Raw genomic sequence first — 21,923 nt, forward strand, 5'->3', positions numbered from 1 at the left:
TACTGTAGTTTCATTTTACGAAATCTGCCTTTTCTGATATGATTTCACATTTTGAAAGGGAGGGAGGAGCACATTTATAGTCACTGTTAAGAAGAGCAAAAAACATTTTTGGTGGATATGTGACTGGGTGAGGCTACGAATCATTTTAAGAATAATTTCACAAAGGATGTCTATTTATAGTATATGTTCCTTAAACCATTTTATATTAAAATTTCTAAGGTTTAAGAGGTACCATCGTAGCTAAAAAATTTGAGATTTGAATAAAATGGACGAGGATGGGCTGGGAAAAAGTTAGGATCTGGTTCTGTACTGTTTTATTGAAACATCCAAATAAAAGAGACTTACATTTGTGAATTTACCTTTACATTCATTATGAAACCTAATTAGAATTCCTCAATTACACTGTACTCTGCTGGAGATAATTAATCCCTGGTAAGGACGGAAAGAAAAGCACATTGTATGCCTACTATGTACCAGGTACGGAGCTGGGTACTTTGTTAGAGTTCTGTTTCATGCAGTGTTTACAATAATGCTAAGAACTAGGAATAAAGATTATTAAATTGTTCAAAGATAGTATGCAAGCCGGTTGTGGTAGCGTACACTTGTAACCTCAACATTTGGGAGACTGTGAGACAGGAAGATCATGGTTTGAGGACAGCCTCAGCTACTTAGGGAGGCCATTTGCAACTCAGTGAGACCCAGTTTCAAAATAAAGAATAAAAAATAGGGCTGGGGGTGTAGTTCGGAGGTAGAATGCCCCTGGGTTCCATCCCCAGTACTGAAAAGCCAAAAAAGAGATAGTATGCATAAGGAAATTAAAAAGAAGGAAAAACAGAGTAATCCAGTAGGAGTTTTCAGGTATAAATTAAAACTTTTCTTCTATATTCACTAGTAATAAGGGGCAGGAATTGTAAATTGTAGCAAAAGTAATTTATTTACATCTTTAAGGCATTTATTGACATCTTAAGGTTGGCCAGGGAGAATGTGAAATTTTCCATTTTTGAGATCTTTTCAAATAAGGCCTAGTTATACACCTATAATGGAGATAATACTGACATAGCATTATTTGGGGTTCACGCTGTAGCGTAAATTGAGATTCTTTTCCAAAGCATGGTTCTTTGTGATATATTATTATTATTATTATTATTATTATTATTATTATTTATTTTTTTTGGTGGTACTGGAGTTCCTGGAAACCCTTCTCTGGGCGATACTCCCAGACCTATTTTTTATATTTTTATTTGGAAACAGGGTTTCTTAAACAAGCAAGAGGCTTCGAACCTGCGCGATCCTCCTGTCTCCACCTCCCAAGCGTGGGGATTACAAGCGTGCGCCACCACGCCCGGCTTAATTTTTGAAATAATTACAAGTATGTATATATGTTCATATATCAAAAATGTGGATATATAGTACTATATGTGTGTGTATTATATTGAATACTGAATTATAGAGAAAAGATAAGTGACTAAACTAAATTTCTGGCCAAAAGGGTTACCAAAATTTTATTTTGAATTCTAGTTTCCCTCCACATTAGTAAGGCAAAAATAGCAGTGCCTTAGACACACGGAATTCTGGAGCAGAGTATGATTTTAGGATAAATTTTTTTTGTGTGTGTGGTACTGGGGATAGAACCCAGGGGCTTTCTACCTCCGGGCTGTACTCCCAGACCTATTTTATACTTTATTTGGAAACAGGGTCTCACTAAGTTGCTGAGAACCTCACTAAGTAGCTGAGGCTGGCCTTGAACCTGTGTGATCCTCCTGTCTCAGTCTCTCAAGTGCTGGGATTACAAACGTGTGCCACCATGCCTGGTGATCTTAGGATAATTTTTGAAAAATCATAATATTAATAATGGCTGACAATTATTGTAACAGTGCTCTTGTGAGTTGTATCCATGTCTTATTATCTTTAATCCACATAACAACTTAATGAGGTAAATACTGTCCTCATCCTTTTACAGAAGAGGAAAGTAAAGCACAGAGATATTAAATAACTTGGTGGAAGTCACATAGCAAGTGAGTGTGCTTTTTTCATTTTGAAATAATTATAGGCTTACAAGTAGTTGCACAAATAGACAAATAGTTTAGTGACTTTTACATACCCTTTACCCAGCTATCCCCATTGACAACCTTTCATGCATAGTTACATAGCTTGCACTTTTGTGTGTGTGTGGTCCTGGGGATTGCACCCAGGTGCATTCTAACTCTGAGGAATACTCCCAGTCCTGTTTTTATTTTTATTTATTTTTATTTTTGAAACCAGTTCTTACTAAGTTGCCAAGGGCCTTGCTAAGTTGCTGAGGCTGGAGGCAAACCTGTGATCTTCCTGTTTCAGCCTCCCAAGTACCGAGATTACAGTTGTGGGCCACTGTGCCCAGCTGATACTCTGTACTTTTAACTTCTGTACTATCTTGTCTCTTATGAGGCAGTTTATTTATTGCACAGATAAAGGAGTTGAGGCCTAGATAACTAATTTCCTCATTGGTTATTCTGAGCATTCCAGTTCTTCCTCCATAATATTGTTATGATAAAGAAAAGCATTGAAATTATTAAATTGCTTAGGTAGGGGAGAATTTATGCCAAAAACTATAAAAAGTATTCAGCTATTTATTTTTAAAAATGCTTCAAAGCAAGCTACATATAGAATCAAATCCTTTAAACTGTTCATTCTGTAAACCTCTCCTGTATGTTCTTCTATAGCCTTTTGGGGTCTATTCCACACTCTGACTTACTTTTTCTTTTTTTCTATTGTTGTTTGTTTTTGTTAGCCAATTTCTTGTTTATCAAGATAAAATTCATATACCATAAAATTCACCATTAAATTTGATTAAACCCTAATTTATTTTTTCTTTTGTTGTCTGTGATTTTGGTAGCATATTTAGTGTTGGCTTACTTTTAACCTGTAGTTTCAATTTCTTGGTACATTTAGGCTTTAAGTTCTTTTTTTTTGTGGTACTGGGAATGGAACCCTTCTACCTCCGACCTATTTTATATTTTATTTGGATACAGGGTCTCTTAAGCCAGCTGTGCTGGCTTCGAACCTGTGTGATCCTCCTGTCTTTTTAAGCAGTGTTTTTCTTCCTGGTAAATAGTTACTTTCCCTTGTGGCTTGTGTCTTAGTCCACATTCTTTTTTTTTTTTTTTTTTTTGGTGGTACCGGGGTTCCTGGAAACCCTTCTACCTCCGGGCTACACTCCCAGACCTATTTTTATATTTTTATTTGGAAACAGGGTCTCTTAAACCAGCGCGGCTGGCTTCGAACCAGCGCGATCCTCCTGTCTCCGCCTCCCAAGCGCGGAGATTACAAGCGTGCGCCACCACGCCGGGCTTTAGCCCACATTCTGAAGGCCATTCTTGGGGGAAAAAACTTGAGTGTCTTCACACTCAAGTATAGTGTAGCATTGTTTGTGAAAACCTGCTCATTGACTCTCAGGGAGAATAATCTGGCTATTGGTAATTAAAGGCTTGGAAAACAATCTCTTAAGCTTTGTAGTTTAAAAGAAAGGGTGTATTTTTTATCCTTTACATATCTTGACAAAAAAGTTGTCATTGTCATATAACATTAATTGCCAGTATATGCTAAGGCTAAAGTTTTTAGGGATTAGTTTAAAATGCTTCTTCCTTGTAAGCTTTACTACTTAACTATTAAGTCTAGACATGACCTACGTAAATAATTGAAAGATTAAGGGTAGACAGGATCTAACAGAACTGACATTTGAATAAAGTATTTGATGACTCATGGACAAAGAACAGTCCTTAAGTTTGGAACAAACGAAAGGCAACTTGGAGTCATCAAATTGAATCTTTATTAAAGTGCGTTCATGTCAGTTTTTCTATAATTAGCACTAATTCTTTTACCGTTGAAGACAATTATTGGCATTCTTTCATAAGAAGATTTCTTGTAGGATTTTTAATAATAAGTAATTGCCTCTTTCTCTCTCTCTCTTTCTCTCTCTCTCTCTCTCTCTCTCTCTCTCTCTCTCTCTCTCTCTCTCTTGCAGTACTGGGTACAGAACCCAGGGGCAGTCTACCTCTGAGCAACATCCCCAGCCCTATTTTATTCCTTCTTTTCTTTCTTTCTTTCTTTCTTTCTTTCTTTCTTTCTTTCTTTCTTTCTTTCTTTTTTTTTTTTTTTTTGGTAGTACTGGGGGTAGAACCCAGGGGATTTTCTACCTCTGGGCTATACTCCCAGACCTATTTTATACTTTATTTGGAAACAGGGTCTCACTAAATTGCTGAGAACCTCACTAAGTAGCTGAGGCTGGCCTTGAACCTGGGCGATCCTCCTGTCTCAGCCTCCTAAGTGCTGGGATTACAAGTGTGTGCCTCCATGTCCAGCTATTCTTTATTTTTGAAACAGGGTCTCACTGAGTTGCAAGGGGCCTCACTAAGTAATTGAGGCTGTCTGTGAACTTCAATCCTCTGTCTCTGCCTCCTAAATGCTTGGATTACAAGCATGTGCCACCATGCCTGGCCTCATGTTTAGAAGCATTTTAGAGTTGTAGGATTAGGTTTACTGTTTCTCCACCTTGTATCCTATTTAAAAATACAATAGGGTACACTTTCTGCTTCTTTGCTTCAAGAAATACTGCTTGCAAGAATTTAAAGTTCTGCTTCAGTGATAACTCTGAAAGCTCTTACTTTTTATTTTGAATAGTGTTTTTAACTTTTAAGATAGGCATTTCACTTCTATTATTCCATTTTCTGGATTTAGAAATAATCTTATATAAAATATGTGTGCCTTTTTTCTACTGTTTCAATAATAATTTTAAATATTTCATCCTGATATGCACATGTCTGAGGTGTGTGTGTGTGTGTGTGTGTGTGTGTGTGTGTGTGTGTATGAGAGAGAGAGAGAGAGAGAGAGAGAGAGAAAGAGAAAGAAAAATTGTGGTATAGATAGTCATTTATGGAACTACTTACCAGATTGGGAGATGGAGAAAAGAGGATTGCAGGTTGAAGGCTAGCCTCATTTATTTATTTATTTGTGGTGCTGGAGGTAAAACCTAGGGGCTTTCTACCCCCAGATTACAGTCCCAGACCTATTTTATATTTTATTTGGAAACAGGGTCTAACTAAGTTGCTGAGAGCCTCACTAAGTAGCTGAGGCTGGCTTCAAACCCGTGCGATCCTCCTGTCTCAGCCTCCCAAGTACTGGGATTACAAGGGTGCGCCACCACGCCCGGCTCAGCCTTCATAACTTATTGAGACCCTATTTCAAAATTCTTTTGCTGCTTTTTCTCCTATTTTAGTGTTCACTTTAGTTTTCCATAATATCAGTATGCATAACTGCATCTATTCCTAGAATCCTAAATGCACAGAGAAGATACAGGATCACTGTGTCAAGATGAGGAAGGTTTGATTTGTGGCTTGTGACTTTGTTTCCTTGGATTATGATACTTTTGAGACCAGTGTTTATTTGATCAGTTGTGATTGCAGATAACTTTTGCAATTTTAGTCATTCTGTCAATGAACTGGGTCTCTGTGAAAAGAATAAGTTTATTTTTTCTGAAAAGGATAATATGATTTATAAGTATTCTCTTAGTTTTAGTTTTCTAGGACTGCCATTAGGAATACCACACACCAAGTGGCTGAAATAACAGAAATTTGTTTTTCACTGTTCTGGGGTCTTGCTAGCTTGCTGAGAGTTTTACTACTTGCTGAGGCTGTCCTTGAACTTGTTATCCTCCTGTCTCAGCCTCCCAAGTACTGGGATTACAGGTATATGCTACACACCAGGCCTAGGGTTGGTTTCTTCTGAGGTAGATTACCACCCTCCTGCTACCTCTTCACATTGTTGCCTCTTTGTATATAGTGCCCCTTTAGTCTCCCTTGTGTCTTACTCACCTCTTCTTATAAAGATACCAGTCAGGCCAGGCGTGGTGGCGCACTCTTGAGATTCCCGCGCTTGGGAGGCTGAGACAGGAGGATCGCACAGGTTCGAAGCCAGCCTCAGCTACTTAGTGAGGTTCTCAGCAACTTAGTGAGACCCTGTTTCCAAATAAAATATAAAATGGGTCTGGGAGTATAGCCCGGAGGTAGAAAGCCTCTGGGTTCTACCCCCAGTACCACCAAAAAATAAAAAAAATAAAAAAAAATAAAAAAAATAAAGATTCCAGTCAGATAGGATTAAGGACCACCCTTATGACCCCTTTTTACTTATTTCAAGAACCTGTCTCCAGCCAGAGCCACATTATTAGGTACCTAGGTTAGGACTTCAGTATGTGAATTTGGGAAGCACACAATTCAGTTCATAACACTTTATAATTTTTAATATTTATAATATATTTTAATCACAAAATTATTTTTATGTTAATTATTTCTGCTATTAATGATTATTGCAACTTATTAAGACTTCATAAAGTAGAACTATAGATGTAACTTTTGTGAGGGACAGTGTAGAGAAATAGAATAGAAAAGTAACTAGGTGTGGTGAGGCATGCCTGTAATCCCAGTACTAGGGAGGTTGAGACAGAGACTTGCAAGTTCAAAGCAAGCCTCTAAAGCTTAGTGAGGCTCTCAGCAACTTGGTGAGATTATGTTTCAAAATAAAAAATAAAGTAGATATTGGTTGTAACTCAGGTAGAATGCCCCTGGGCTCTATCTTCAGCACCACACACACATGCACATACATGCACGCACACGTGCACACATGGGCGCACATGCACACGTGCGCACGTAAAGCAAAGTAACTGAAACACTATGAACTACTGAGAGGTGGGTCCATTTCTATTTGAAGAATAATGTCTTCATAAGCATCACCAAAACAGCAATAATCTAATCAAATATTTATTTATTTATTTATTTATTTATTTATTTATTTATTTATTTATTTATTTATTGGTGGTACTGGGGGTGGAACCCAGAGGCTTTCTACCTCCGGGCTACACTCCCAGACCTATTTTTTTATATTTTATTTGGAAACAGGGTCTCACTAAGCTGCTGAGAGCCTCACTAAGTAGCTGAGGCTGGCTTTGAACCTGCGCGATCCTCCTGTCTCAGCCTCCCAAGTGCGGGGATTACAAGCATGTGCCACCACGCCCGGCTAATCAAATATTTAAAGAGTGAGCAAGTGAAAGGAGATTAAAAAAAGGAGATGAAATTATTGGGCAGATGTTAAACAAATTGTACAACAAAATGCACTGACACTGAGAACTACCCATAGATGAATTATACAGACTTAAGGTTCAGTTAGTTCTTAGCAATTGAAGTTCTAAATTTGTTGCACTGTTTTAAAGGGAATTTATGTACTATTGAGTGTGGTTCTGGAGGGTGATTATTTTTCTTTTGATTTTCTAAATTGAGTGAGAGTGTGTGTGTGTGTGTGTGTGTGTGTGTGTTTTGGTTTGCCTTTTGTGGGGGGATAGTGGAGATTGAACCCAGGGTGGTTCTATCACTGAACTATACTGCAGGCCCATTTTTTTTTTTTTTTTTTGGTGGTACTGAGGATGGAACCCTTTTACCTCCGGGCTACACACTCCCAGACCTATTTTTTATGTTTTATTTGGAAACAGGGTCTCTTAAGCCAGAGAGGCTGGCTTTGAACCTGCGCGATCCTCCTGTCTCCACCCCCAAGCATGGGGATTACAAACGTGCGCCACCACGCCCAGCTACTGCAGGTCCATTTTACTTTTTGTTTTGAAACAGCTTCTCGCTGGGTTGCTAAGAGTCTCACTGAGTTTCTTAGACTGATCTTGAACCTTTGCGCCTTCTGCTTTCACTTCCCAAGTATTGGGATTACGGGTGTGTGCCACAATGCCTGGCTTGGTTTGACCTTTAATGTTAAATAAGACCTTTATTTAACTAACAACAATAATTTGTTGAAAAGTTGTTAGAACTTTAAGATGTTGATTAATCATCAAGAAATATTACTTATTAAATATTCTGAAGACTATTCTGGTCCTTTTTTCCCTTCTCCCTCTAGTGGGCAGAAAATATTTTAAAAATATAACAAAGAATGGTTTATTGATTTATGTGTATCACAATACCTGCATAGTCACAGCTTTTTAAAAAATTAGAAATGTTAGTATTTCAGAAACATTAAAGAAAATGCTTTTTTTTGTAGGCATAATAAAGGATCTTTGAATGTTGAAGATGTTCTTACCAGCTTTGACAATACAGGAAATGTCTGTAAGTTATATGCTACTTTTATAGAAATACAGTTTTTAAGTAGTAAATATATAGTGTTTTTCTACTCACCAATGTTTGCATGTACATCATCTATATGTATATATATATACATACATATATATGTATAAATAGAAACTCTTCTTGATTTTAGCTATAAAATAATTATCATAACATGCATACTAAATGGGTTTGGCAGTTTTTGCACATAGCTGGTGTGTGCATGTGTGTGTGTCAGAATGTAGGTCAGAAGGAACCCTGGAACAGATAAAAGAAAATTAATAAAAATAAGAAGGAACTCTGGGCTCTCCAGTACTGTCCCTTTTGTTTCTTGTTTTCATTATGACCTTCTTAGTTAATCCAGTTGAGGATCTTTTTTGGTGCTTTCTATTCAATTTCCTGCTTCTTTGCTTTTGTTTTTTTTTTAAATCAAGAACATGTTTTTCATGATGATATTACATGAAAGTCTTTTTATTTTATGTAATATTACAATATTATAGAATATCTTAACTTTTCATCTAAACCCCTGATTAAGTAGTGACAGATTTCTTTCCTTCTTTCTTTCTTTCTTTCTTTCTTTCTTTCTTTCTTTCTTTCTTTCTTTCTTTCCTGGGGTTGGAACCCAGAAACATTCTACCTCCGGGCTGTACCCCCAGCCCTATTTTTTTATAATGTATTTGGAAACAGGGTTTCAGTAAGTTGCTGAGAGCCTCACTAAGTAGCTGAGGCTGGCTTTGAACTTGTGTGATATTTCTGCCTCAGCCTCCCAAGCGCTGGGATTACAAGCGTGCGCCACCATGCTCGGCAGTGACAGATTTCTATACTGAGAAAATCACTTAAGTAATTCTAAAATAATGTCATATGATAAAAGAAATCAACGAAGAATACAGTTAATACTGAATTAACTAGAGTATCATGATGAGAGAGAGCTATGCAGTCCCTTGTGTTTGTTGCATAAGATAGTTATAAGATAGTGAATTATTTTCTTTTTTGGGTCTGGGGATGGAACCCAGAAGCATTTGACCTCCGAGCTACATACCCTGCCCAATTTTTTATTCTTTATTTTGAAACAGGGTCTCACTGAGTTGCGGAGGGCCTCACTAAGTAGCTGAGGCTGTTTGCGAACTGCGATGCTCTGGTCTCAGCCTCCCGAATGCTGGGATTACAAGCGTGCGCCGCCACGCCCATCAGATAGTGAATTCTTAATGAAATATGACTGCTTTAGTTTATGTGTGTGTGTGTGTGTGTGTGTGTGTGTGTGTGTGTGTGTGTGTGTGTGTTCGTGTGTGTGTATGCCTGTGTGGTACTGGGGATTCAACCCAAGGACGTTTTGCCTCTGAGGTAGATCCCAGAGCCCTATTTTATTTTTTATTTTGAAGCAGGGTTTGGCTAGGTTGCTGAGGCTATCCTTGAACCTGTGATCCTTCTGTCTCAGCCTCCCAAGTACTGGGATTACAGGACTGTACCAACATGCCTGACTGAAATAGGACCACTTTAAATGTTGAAATTGTACTCAGACACTTTTTTTTCCTCAAAAGAAATTTCAGAATTATAACTACTTATTTTCTAAATTTAAACAACATACTTTGCTAGCAGTCTACTTTATGAAATGCATAGGCATGCATGGCACACTGCCCAGTAATATTCAGGTGATAATTTTATTTTTATGTTCACATTATGACAAGCTTTTTTTTTTTTTTTTATTGGAACTGAGGAATGAACCCAGAGGCATTTTACCTCTGAGCTACACCCCTAGCCCTATTTTTTTATTCTACGTTTTGAAACAGGGTTTCACTAAGGTGCAGAGAGCCTCATTAAGTAGCTAAGGCTGGCTGTGAACCTGTGATCCTCCTGTCTCAGCCTCCCAAGTACTGCGATTACAGGCATGTGCTACCACACCCAGTTTATGACAAACTTTTGATTGTATAGAAAGTTATATTTTGTCACTAAGGTATCTGTAAACATCCTAAAATTATCCTAAAGTATTTAAAATAAGGTAGGTTTTTTTTTCATGGACAGTGACAAGTGTACCTTTTAGTTTCTACATGTTGGCACTTTCTGAATTCTCTCCTGCATAGGCGGAACTCATTTTTTTCAGAGGCTAGGCAAGGAGTAGGCAAGGGTTGCTAATGGTGGTAGAGGAGACATTCTTATTTAGTTCTAGAGTAATGTTAAATATCATTAAGTCAGCCTTGCGCATATATAATTTCAGAATATAACCCTGGAATGTGAAGTACAGACCTTTTAATTCAATAATATAACAAATACTGTTCGTTGGGACTTAAGTGTTAAATAGGGCCACTAGCTGGCAGCATTATATAAAATAAAAATAATTTCCTCAAGGTCTTGATTATTATTTTACACATGAGTAGCCATCTTACTGTTTTCTTGCATCTCTCCCCCCAATCATCTTGTCCCCACCAGCCTCAAGTTGGCGTTGCATTAATAAGTGAAGAAAGTGCATGTTAGGGACATTTTTCTCTGCTGTCTATTTATTGGTAGGAATGTTTGAAACTTTGGAATAAAACCCACCTACATTTGAATCCTGGCTGAGAAATTCAGCTTGAACAATTTATATAATCACTGTGACCCTCATATTTTTTTTTTACATTTTAAGATGGATATAATGTATAGAAAGTACATAAGGCATTGCATTTCTCAGTGTTGATATTCAAAGAGTAATAGCTATTTAGTATTCATAACTATTTATTACTCACATACTAGTGTATATGTACAACTTTGTTTTTACATATTAGTTAAAATAAAATTAAATAAAAATATATTATTAAGACGGACATGGTGGTATACGCTTGTAATCCCAGCATTCAGAAAGTGGAAACAGGAGGATCCCGATTTGCAGACAGCCTCAGCTACTTAGTGAGGCCCTTTGCAACTCAGTGAGACACTGTTTCAAAATAATGAAAAATTGGGCTAGGGGTGTAGCTCAAAGGTAGAATGCCCCTGGGTTCCATCCCCAGTCTCACATACACACACAACACACACACACACACACACACACACACACACACCATATATATATATATATATATATATATATATATATATATATTTTTTTTTTTTTTTTAGAGTTATTCTGTAGCTGGGTGTGGTGGCACATTCTTGTAATCCCAGCACTTGGGAGGCTGAGACAGGAGGATGGTGGCACAGGTTCAAAACCAGCGTCAGCTACTTAGTTAGGCCTTCTGCAACTTAGTGAGACCCTGTTTCTAAATAAAGTATAAAATAGGTCTGGGAGTATAGCCCGGAAGTAGAAAAGCCCCTGAGTTCCACCCCCAGTACTACACACACACCAAAAGAGTTATTCTGTTGTTTTAAAATATTTTGATTGAATTTTTTTTCCAGGAGGCCAGGGAATATTTTATTAAAAAACAGGGACATAGTCATAAGAGGGAAACACACAGGACTGCAAACTAAGCCCAATAGCCAGCAAGGGTTCTGTGGGCCGGGAACATTGCATCTTGTAGCCTCACATTCTCCCCCCAGTAGACACATAAGACTGGGCATTCAGGTAAGGGGACAGTGACTCTGGGGTCCCAGAGAGTAAAAGGATATATGTTGCCTCATTATGAGCAACAGGGTAAGGAGGTGTAACAGAGGGAAGGTCCATCACTGCCTGAAACCACCTCCTCCTCTCACAGCCAATACCAGGTGAACGACTGAGCCTCCTAGAATCTTGTACTCAGCTGCCTTCTTCTCCTCATTTGTCTCTTTGCCACTGCAGATGAGCTGCTGCTGCTGTGGGGGATTCCCTTTCTCCTCCACATGCTCCTTAATTCGCTTCACCTTGTCTGTGGGCTCAATGTCAATCTCAATTTCCTTCCCGGTCAGTGTCTTCACTTTAATTAGCATTTTCTTCCCAGACGGGGGCTGCAAGCAGATAAATCGAGGCTTCTCCGCTGCGGTGGCTGTGTTCGCTTCCTTTTGATTGAATTTAACAAACCAGGAAAATTATATAAAACTGCCCAAGTAGTAATTTATTAAAATATTTTGTCATAAATGAGGTCTTCAGTGCTTGTTTCAGCAGCACATATACTAAAATTGGAACTATACAGAGAAGATTAGCATGGCCCCTACGCAAGGATGACACGCAAATTCGTGAAGCGTTCCATATTTTTACTGATAATAATTTAAAATCTATTGTAAAATAAAACATGTACTGTATTCTGAAAAAAACTGAGGTCTTCAAAACTCAACCATAATGCCAAGTGATAGAAATGGCAACAAAAATAAAACCTGTTAACACCTGGTTGGTGTAACTAATGTATTTATTCTTTTTATTTCAGAAAAATCTGTATTGATGTTTCAAGTAGTAATATGTTGGTAAAGTCCTATTATAATAAAGTAAATATTGCTTATAACTTTTATATAATTTTAGGCATAAAGTGATCATGGACTGAAAAAGTGATTTTTTTTTACCTGGTGCCTAAGTTTAGTTTTACTATGCTAATAGTAGTATTAAATTGAGTTGGTAAGTAGAAAACCCAGCAGAGGGCGCCACAATCATAATTGTGTCTCAACACAGTATAAAACAGAATAACTTGAATAATAGTGATATGCTTTTAGCATATATACATATAAAGATGTTTATACATTTCCATTTGATTTGTTTCTGATATGTTTGCTGTATTAACCAATTAATTAATATAAAAAGTTGTATAAAAGAATATCAATTTCTAAATCACTATTGTGATTGGATACTAAAGGATATTTAAAATGAAGAAAAAAGTATAATAGGGTAAGAGAATAGATAGCATTATCCATTTATTTCAGAAATTTATTTCCAGGTTAATGTTACTTCTACATAATACAAATAGTTAAGATATCAGTAACAAAAACCTGATATATATTATGATATATACTATATATTTATGGTTTAGTAGAACCATTAATCTCATATTTAAAAATCAAGTTATGATAATATTCACTGTAAAATTGTAAAGATAAAAGGGTTAGTCTTAGTTTCGGAATTTGTCATGCCTTAACCAAAGTGATTTGGAAAAATCTTAATTTTGAAAAATAAATGACCTTTAGTTTAATTTCCTGAAATACTTGAAAATATTCTTTGTATTTATTTTTATTGTTTTAAAAGCATTGCTTTTAAATCTCTGACCTTCAAAATAGTCCGTATTTTTGTGGTACCCTTTCACTGCTTGAATTTTTTATTGTAGGGATAAATTAAAAATAAATTTCATACAGAATCAATCATTTCTACATACCTACTTGTTATGCTGTACAGTATATGATCCCAACCTATTTTTGCATATTTGTATTTGCCATTGTGGAAAAGATTTCAAAAGTCAACTCCCTGTTTTGATTATCTCTGGAGATAGGTATGTGTGTTTTATTCTTTGGTTTCCACTGCTTGAGAACCTACTTCTTTTTATGAAATGAAAGCTGCTCTGCAGAGAGGGTGTGCCTGCTAGTCGTGATCATGCTTAGATGATCCCACCCAGGGAAACATGTAGGACGACACCCCTGCCTCACCCGAGGCTTCTGGCTGCTACTGTGTTTATGCTTGGCATGTCGCTCCGGCACCTTGGGAAATAAGAGTGCCTGTTTGTGAACACTGCAGCAGATTTCTTGCTTCTGCCTTCTCTGTAGGCGGACTCTCCTTTCTAGCCAGTCCCCCTGACCTCTAATCATAGAAGCCCCATCATGCTATGTCTCTTTCAAAGCCATTTTCTCTTTCTCCAAAGTTGTTCCCTCAACTGAAGTGTATTTTAAAAAATGTGTTTTTGTTCAGGGAGTAGTTATCCAAATTTATGTATGGTAGTATCAAATTGTTATTTATAAAATCTCTTTTGTGCTTCAGAGTATAATAGTTTCATTTGTATATTTTATTTTTATTTTTTTGGTGGTACTGGGGGTGGAACCAAGGGGCTTTTCTATTTCCGGGCTATACTCCCAGACCTATTTTATATTTTTATTTGGAAACAGGGTCTCACTAAGTTGTTGAGAGCCTCACTAAGTAGCTGAGGCTGGCTTTGAACTTGTGCGATCCTCCTGTCTCAGCCTCCCAAGCGCGGGGATTACAAGTATGCTCCATCACACCTGGCTCATTTGTATATTTTAAAACCATGTTAACATTTGTTTGATAGCATGAGCAGATGAGTTAATTATATATTATATATACATTTTATTATATGAATCGAGATTCTTGGCTAATGTTGTAGATTAAATTTGGAGAATGTGCTGGTAAAAATCCATTTGCTATTTTTTTTTTTTTTTTGGTGGTACTGGGGATGGAACCCTTCTACCTCTGGGCTACACCCCCAGACCCATTTTTATATTTTTTTTATTTGGAAACAGGATCTCTTAAACCAGCAAGGCTGGCTTTGAAGCTGCGCGATCCTCCTGTCTCTGCCTCTCAAGTGCAGGGATTACAAGTGTGTGCCACTACACCAGGCCCATTTGCTATTCTTTTAAATAATTTTTTTTCTTCTGACTGGGCTCTATAATGGGACTCTGTGGTTAGTTGGTATCTCATGTTCTGAACAATTTTTTAGACTTTTTACCTTATATCTCTTTTATATGAAAATGGGGATTTTTTTTTTCTCAGTGAAACCTAGGGCTCACCTGGACTTTTAATGCACATGTCTATGGTCTTTGTTTCTTGATTTTTCCAGTGGTCCAACAGTAGAGCCTATTTTGTAATGTATCTAGAAGTGATCTCTTGTGGGCTAGTAATCACGTATTATTGAAGGAAAGATTCTTATTAAAATGAAAAATGAGGCCAGGTGTCGTGGCGCTAGGTTGTAATTATAGCATTCGGCAGGCGGAGACCAGAGGATCTCGATTGGTGGACAGCCTCAGCTTCTTAGTGAGGCCCTTTGCAACTCAGTGAGACCCTGTTTCACAAAAATATAGATGAAAAAATAGGGCTGGGGGTGTAGCTCTGAGGTATAATACCCCGGGGTTCCATCCCTAGTACTCAATTTTTTTTCCACTTTTTAATTTACATTTAAGAATCTGAATAATGTCTTAGGTAACGTCCAGATTTTTAGTTTTTCTGTCATATTGGTGGATTTATCAGTGCTTCAAGAATGCCATCTGAGATACAAAAAAATTGTCCTCATTCAAATAAAAGTGTTGTACGTGTGTGTATATTCATATTTTTTACTAGTAATTTTCTTTTTAAAATAATGAAACCAAGCTGGCTGTTGTACATGTGTGTATTCATATTTTTTATTAGCAATTTTCTTTTTAAAATAATGAAACCAAGCTGGGTACTTGGGAGGCTGAGACAGAAGGATTGCAGGTTCACAGCCAGCTTCAATTGCTTAGTGAGGCCCTCTGCAACTTAGACTCTATTTCAAAATAATAATAAAAGAAACAAGAAAAGAAGCCATATACAAAACTGTGTGTTAAGGGATTCAGCGCAACATGATGAATAAATGAAAAAATTTAAATTTTAGATAACAGGCTAATTATGGGTAATCCATAAAATAGCCATTGAAGGTCTCTAAAAATGGTAGATTAAAAATCGTTACAATAAATGTGATCTCATTTCTGTAAAACATGCACTTATTAAGCATGTGAGTAGCTATGACTGTTTAGGGAACTGTGTCTCAGTGCTCATTGTTTTGTTGGGGTATTTGTTATTTGCTCTTTATACTTTTTAGTACCATTGCATTTTTTATGGCATGCATTACTTTTATAAGTAGAAAAAATGTAACTTTCATCTTAAATATATACTCTTTTTTTTTTTTTGGTGGTGGTACTGGGGTTCCTGGAAGCCCTTCTACCTCTGGGCTACACTCCCAGACCCATTTTTACATTTTTATTTGGAAACAGGGTCTCCTCAGCCAGCGCGCGCGGCTGGCTTCGAACCTGCGCGATCCTCCTATCTCTGCCTCCCAAGCGCGGGGATTACAAGCGTGAGCCACCATGCCCGGCTATACTCTTTTTTTTTATGTGTGTGTGTGATATTGGGGTTCCCGGAAGCCCTTCTACACTCCCTTCTACACTCTGGGCTACACTCCCAGACCTATTTTATACTATTTAAATTTTTTTTTATCTTTTTTTAATTTGGAAACAGGGTCTCTTAAGCCAGCACAGCTGATTTTGAACCTGCGTGATCCTTCTGTCTCCACCTCCCAAGTGCAGGGATTACAAGCATGCACCACCACGCCCAGCTCTGAAAATATACTCTTAACTTCCGAGTATTAATATTTTTGGCTGAAAGTTGTGATAAAAGCTCATATTGCTTAGGATAGCACTGTGAAATAAAGGAGCGATTCATTTTACTTGTCAAAAAATATAAAAAATTGTTTTCAAATAGTACTTTTGTCTAAGGAGCTTATAGAATGTTAGATGTTAATGTATTACTTTCCCAATATAGCAGTCTTTTATTTTTTTCAATACTGGGGATCGAACCCAGGGGCATTCTATCTCTAAGCTACACTCCTAATCCTATTTTTTATTCTTTATTTTAAAACAGGGTCTAAGTTGCAGAGGGCCTCGTTAAATAGCCGAGGCTGGCCTTGAACCTGTGAATCTTCTGTCTCAGCCTTCCAAGAACTGGGATTACAAGTGTGTGCCACCACACCTGGCTGAAATTTCTTTTAATAATGAAACAAAGATTTAAATAAACTCTGTAATCCATTCTGGATGCATATGCTCTGATCAGCACAGCATTACTGAAAGGTACTTCAGAACTTGTCTTTTTAAAAACCTACTAGTTTTTCTCTCTTCTAAGCATCTGAAGGCATGTTCTTAATTTAGGTGCCTTCATATTTTAACAGAAGATATGCCAAGCAAGTCTTTTTTTTTCCTGAGTAAATATGAATAGTACTCCTTGCTCTATCATCTTTCAGATAGCTATCATTACTTTACATTTCTTACAGTACTTGTCAGGAACTCTGTAAATATTATTCTATAAAATAATCTTAGCTTTGCAAGGGGTGAGAGGCAACTGATACCCTAAACAATGTAACTCACTTGAATGTTAGTAAATGATCACAAAAGAATTTTGAATTATTTTACTATACTTCTTGATGGTTACATCTCCCCAAAATGTTGAGAAGTAAATTTTCAAAAGTTTATGATGAGAATTGAAAACTTTAAGTGGTAACTTGGAGGGCTAGAAAATAACTTTGGCAAGTGGAAAATAATTCTGTGCAGCAGATTATATCTCAGAGGAGACTGATTAAAGGTCACTGGAAAATGGGCTCTCTAGGGTTTCTGAAAGGTAGTTGACAATCTAATGGAGTGGGGATTTGGGGAGTGAGGATAGTAGAGAAAGAATGCATTATTTTCTTGTAATAGTCTTAAACCAAATGTGGGTTTTATTTCAGTTTTTTTTAGGAATGCTGCTTTTGGTGACAATACTACAATACTAATAATGATTTATGTTTTTATATAACCTTTTCTCCAAGACATTTCTCAAGCTTATGGCCATAGCTATGTTTTAACATTGCTTATATAAACATAAGACAAACAAAGAACTCAACTAAAAGGATGTTTGTCTTTAGCATGCTTTGTTTGTTCTTAGGCAGCCTTTCTACAGAGAATTGCCATGGAAATTTGGATATTTGATGGTCTGCATGTTTTATTATGATGCTTGATGTGAACGACATGTTTGATGACCGAATGGCTTTAGTGCTTATGCTATAGGTGCCTCACCTTTTCTTTCCTCTCACCCTCCAATCCCCATACCCAGCTCTGAATCTGAGTATTTGTGCCATGTCCTAGTGAGGTGGGAAGGAATGAGGAAAGCTTTCAAGTCATCCTGTCTGGATAAGAATCTGAAAATGTGGGTGAATTATGTATATTGTAGACTCTCTACATGCTCATACTGTGTGTTCTAGTATGTTGGGTCAGGTGGTGAATGCGTGGTTTGTCTGAAGCCTCTGCCCTCTGCCCTTCTGTATTCTGAAGGCCAGACTTCTATGTCACTGCCATTTCCCAGGAGCCCGTGACAGTTGGCATCACTCAATTTTTGACTAGACAAAATAGTGAAACTCAGACTTACAACTAAAAACAGGAAAAAATATATAAAATATCACACACACACACACACACACACAAATTATCATTTTTTTTGTGTGTGTGGTACTGGGGTGGAACCCAGAGGCTTTCTAACTCCGGGCTATGCTCCCAGTCCTATTTTATATTTTATTTTTGAAACAGGGTCTCACTAAGTTGCTGAGAGCCTCATTAAGTAGCTGAGTCTGGCTTCGAACCTGCATGATCCTCCTGTCTCAGCCTCCCAAGTGTGGGGATTACAAGTGTGCGCCACCACGCCTGGCTCACAAATTATCATTTTAAATTGTGTGATAAGCAAAAGAATACTAATAGTATTTTTTTTACTAATCTTGGATTTTTTTTTAAATTTGAGTATTTGGTCACTTAATCAGAATTTAGTGGGGATTGAGTGGACTGCCATTATATACAATTGAGAAATAGAAAGCTATTTGTTCATCTTTTTCTCCCCAAGTAAAATTTAACTCCTCTGATTATAGGGATTGTGTCTTATAGGTCTCCAATATTTATAAAATCTTTGGCTTAGTATCACAGGGCATTAAAAGTCCATCCAACAAAAATAATTTTCAAATAAAACTTGAGCATTTTATGTCTCTTGATTAAGGAAGCACATACAATCTTAAAAAAAATTTCCTTTTCATTTCCCATTTCCCCTTTCCCATCTATTTCCACTCCCACATTGCTGCTGGTTCTATACCTCTTAAATACAAAATGATCACATAAAAAAGCCCCAGAAAAGTATTCTAATTCTGTATTTATGATAAGAAAGTCCGCCTCTTCCTTTTTACCCCCTTTCCCAATGCTTCTCTATCCCAGAACTAAGGGAAGAACAAGCCTGTCAAGGCAGGATCTTCCTAGGAGGACATGAGCCTGGATAGGCAGGCTGGGGCAGAGGGTTCTTCTGGTTACGGTGGCTGTGTAGCCTGGTTTGCCTAGCATCATCTTAGTTTTCTTAGAATGATTATTAACAGTGCCTCCTGTCACTCTCAAAAGTGTCCCAGTTTGCCAGGTGTGGTGGCGCACGCTTGTAATCCCCGCGCTTGGGTGGCAGAGACAGGAGGATCATGCAGGTTCGAAGCCAGCCGCGCGCGCTGGCTTAGGAGACCCTGTTTCCAAATAAAAATGTAAAAATGGGTCTGGGAGTGTAGCCCGGAGGTAGAAGGGCTTCCAGGAACCCCAGCACCACCAAAAAAAAAAAAAAAAAAAAAAAGTGTCCCAGTTTGGAAGATTAATTATATGTGTATGTTTAGAAAATAAAGGAAGAAAGACTGGAAGCTTATATTAATGATTTATATCCAGTTGTACATGTTTATTTCACCATAGTACCTTGTACAGAGCTTGGTTCAAGTGGAACTCAGTTAGGTATGCATTGATTCATTTGAATCCCTAATCACACTCAAATCCGCTCGTTCTATGTAAGCGTATTTGTAGTTGAATTATTCTACATAACAAAGAGGTAAATCTAGGTCTCAGTTTTAGAGGATATATACCACAAACCCCGTAAACTAATAGGAACTGAATTTAGGGTACATATATGTTTTGTGTAGCTAGTGCAATAATTGGAAGAAATAAATTATTGCCAAGATTTTTAAGGAACATTTATATAAATTCCCAGATTTCCACTTCTTAGAAAATGATCTAGTTGCCTGAGTTTAAGCTTATGTGGTTGGTAATCAACCACACATCTGGAGTGATCAGGTTCTTTATTTTACATTGACCCTCACCACTATATCCATGAATGTTCGAATTTGTAACCTTGGTGCATACTATATATGTGGAAGCATTTAAGATGTGTTTGTCTTTATTTTTTAGGTTTTTATCTACATAAGAGTAATTAGTTATTAGTCATTTTGTTTATTAAAAGTAATTAAATAAAATGCTTGTTAATTTTTCTCTCTCTCTTTCAGTTCTGGGTATTGAACCCATGGTGCTCTGCCATTGAGCTATATCCTTAGCTTTTCATTTTATTTTGAGACAAGGTGTTGCTAAACTAGCTAGCGTCAAAGCTTGCCAGGCTAGCTTCAAACCTGTGATTGTCTTGCCTCTGCCTCCTAGGATTACAGGTGTGTGTGCCATGGTACCTAGCTGGTAAATTTTTTTGATGATGTCTTTTTTTAATCAATAGTTAATAGCATTTTCTATACTATTTATAAGTGGCAACTACTATTAACAAATATTTATATTAAATGTTTCAACAAACAATATTTTTGAAACTTAAATTTTGAAATATGTTTTAAAAATAAAGTTGAAGCTGGGCGTGGATTACATGCTTGTAATCCTAATATTTGGGAGGCGGAGGCAGGAGGATTGCACGTTCGTGGCCAGCCTCAGCCATTTAGTGACTGCTGTTTCCAAATAAGAAATAAAAAAATAGGGCTGGAGGTGTAGCTGAGAGGTAGAATGCCCCTGGATTCAATCCCTAGTACTGCAAAAAAATTAAATAAATAAAAAAGTAAAGTTGAAAACTAACATAGAGCTTCAGAAGAAATTTAAAATGTGAGTTTTTGTGTGTGTGCATGCATACAATCTGTGTATTTATAATATGTATTAAATATAATACATAAAATATAAAGTTAACTTGATCTTTATTTGCTTCTTCTTATTTATTTATAGATTGGAAAAGAAAACAATCTCAACAAGTGTTTATTAACTACCTATTATGTACTGTCCTGCATTTTCAATTCTCAAAATGATTTCTCAACTTTGAACCACTACAAAGGAATAAAACATTCTTTCTACACATGTTGAAGAAACTACTGAGTATTAAATTCTGGATAAATTTCTCAGTGTCTGATGCATCCAGGTACTTGGATGACTGTGAACAATATCGTAAATATCACCAGCAAATATCTTTTAAAAATAATTTAACTCCATTGCTTCTACCAATGAAGAATTTACCCTGCTGACAATTTTTAGAATATTGGCAAAAAATTGCTTGAGTTACTCTAATGACATTAAGTAGAATTTTGTCTAAATTGTCTTAGGACATGATTTTATTTATATATTTTTAAGGTTTAGTTTATTTTCAGCTCTAATTTCTATTTTAGACCATCAATTTAATGTACTTGAAGTCTTTTCTGAAGACACTGATCTCTAGGTCTACAAACTTTCATCTTGAAATCTTACTTCTGTTATCCTGAAGATTTATTACATTTCTTTTTTTTTTCTCCCAGTACTGAGGGTTGAACCCAGGGGCATTCTATCTCTGAGCTACACCCCCAGTCCTATTTTTTATTCTTTACTTTGAAACAGGGTCTAACTAAGTAGCTGAGGTTGGCTGCGAACCTGTGCTCCTTCTGTGTCAACCTCTGAAGTGCTAGGATTTCAAGTGTACATCACCACACGCAATTCATTACATTTCTTCTGCGTTGGATCTCATTCCTAAATCCCATGGCTTTTATTTGTTTACTCCATTTTTTATAGGATTGTAAACTCTTCCTAAGGAAAGGGGAAGTAATTTTTTGAGGCTTTGTGATACTTAGGTTGAAATAAAATGATAGAATTTTAAATAATTTTCTCTTCAAAATTTTATTGCAATGCATTGTATCTTCTAGTGTTGGATGAAAAGTCTAATGCTTTTCCAATTCTTTATCATTTTTTAATGAAAACTGTTGATTTCCTCTGGTACCTGATAGAAGTTTTTCTTATTTCTAGTTTTCCAAAATTTCATGATATCATGATGTGGCTCCATTTTCAAACAACATGCTGGACATTTGTAGGTACTTCAAATTCAGAAAGTCATAATTTTTGGTTCTGGGAAGTTTTCTTGAAATATTTTCTTAATGATTTCTT

The 21,923-nt window shown here is 36.7% G+C and overlaps 2 protein-coding genes across 2 annotated transcripts in view; one reads left to right on the top strand and one right to left on the bottom strand.

The window, feature by feature from the left end:
- Positions 1-21,923, top strand: part of CAMKMT (calmodulin-lysine N-methyltransferase) — a gene marked incomplete at its 3' end in the record, with an annotated part of 438,709 nt that overhangs the window by 11,406 nt on the left and 405,380 nt on the right. Inside the window, exon 3 of the mRNA XM_080711826.1 lies at positions 8,065-8,129. Within this exon, the coding sequence (XP_080567952.1) occupies positions 8,065-8,129 (65 nt within the window). The remainder of the gene's footprint in view (positions 1-8,064; positions 8,130-21,923) is intronic.
- Positions 11,754-11,996, bottom strand: LOC308273797 (ubiquitin-like protein NEDD8; the record flags this gene model as incomplete). The annotated part of the gene is made up of 1 exon (XM_080711139.1): positions 11,754-11,996. The coding sequence occupies one exon, from the start codon at positions 11,994-11,996 to the stop codon at positions 11,754-11,756; it is 243 nt and encodes an 80-aa protein (XP_080567265.1).

Source organism: Muscardinus avellanarius (genome assembly GCF_963383645.1).
Source record: "Muscardinus avellanarius genome assembly, chromosome: 15".
NCBI lineage: Eukaryota > Metazoa > Chordata > Mammalia > Rodentia > Gliridae > Muscardinus > Muscardinus avellanarius.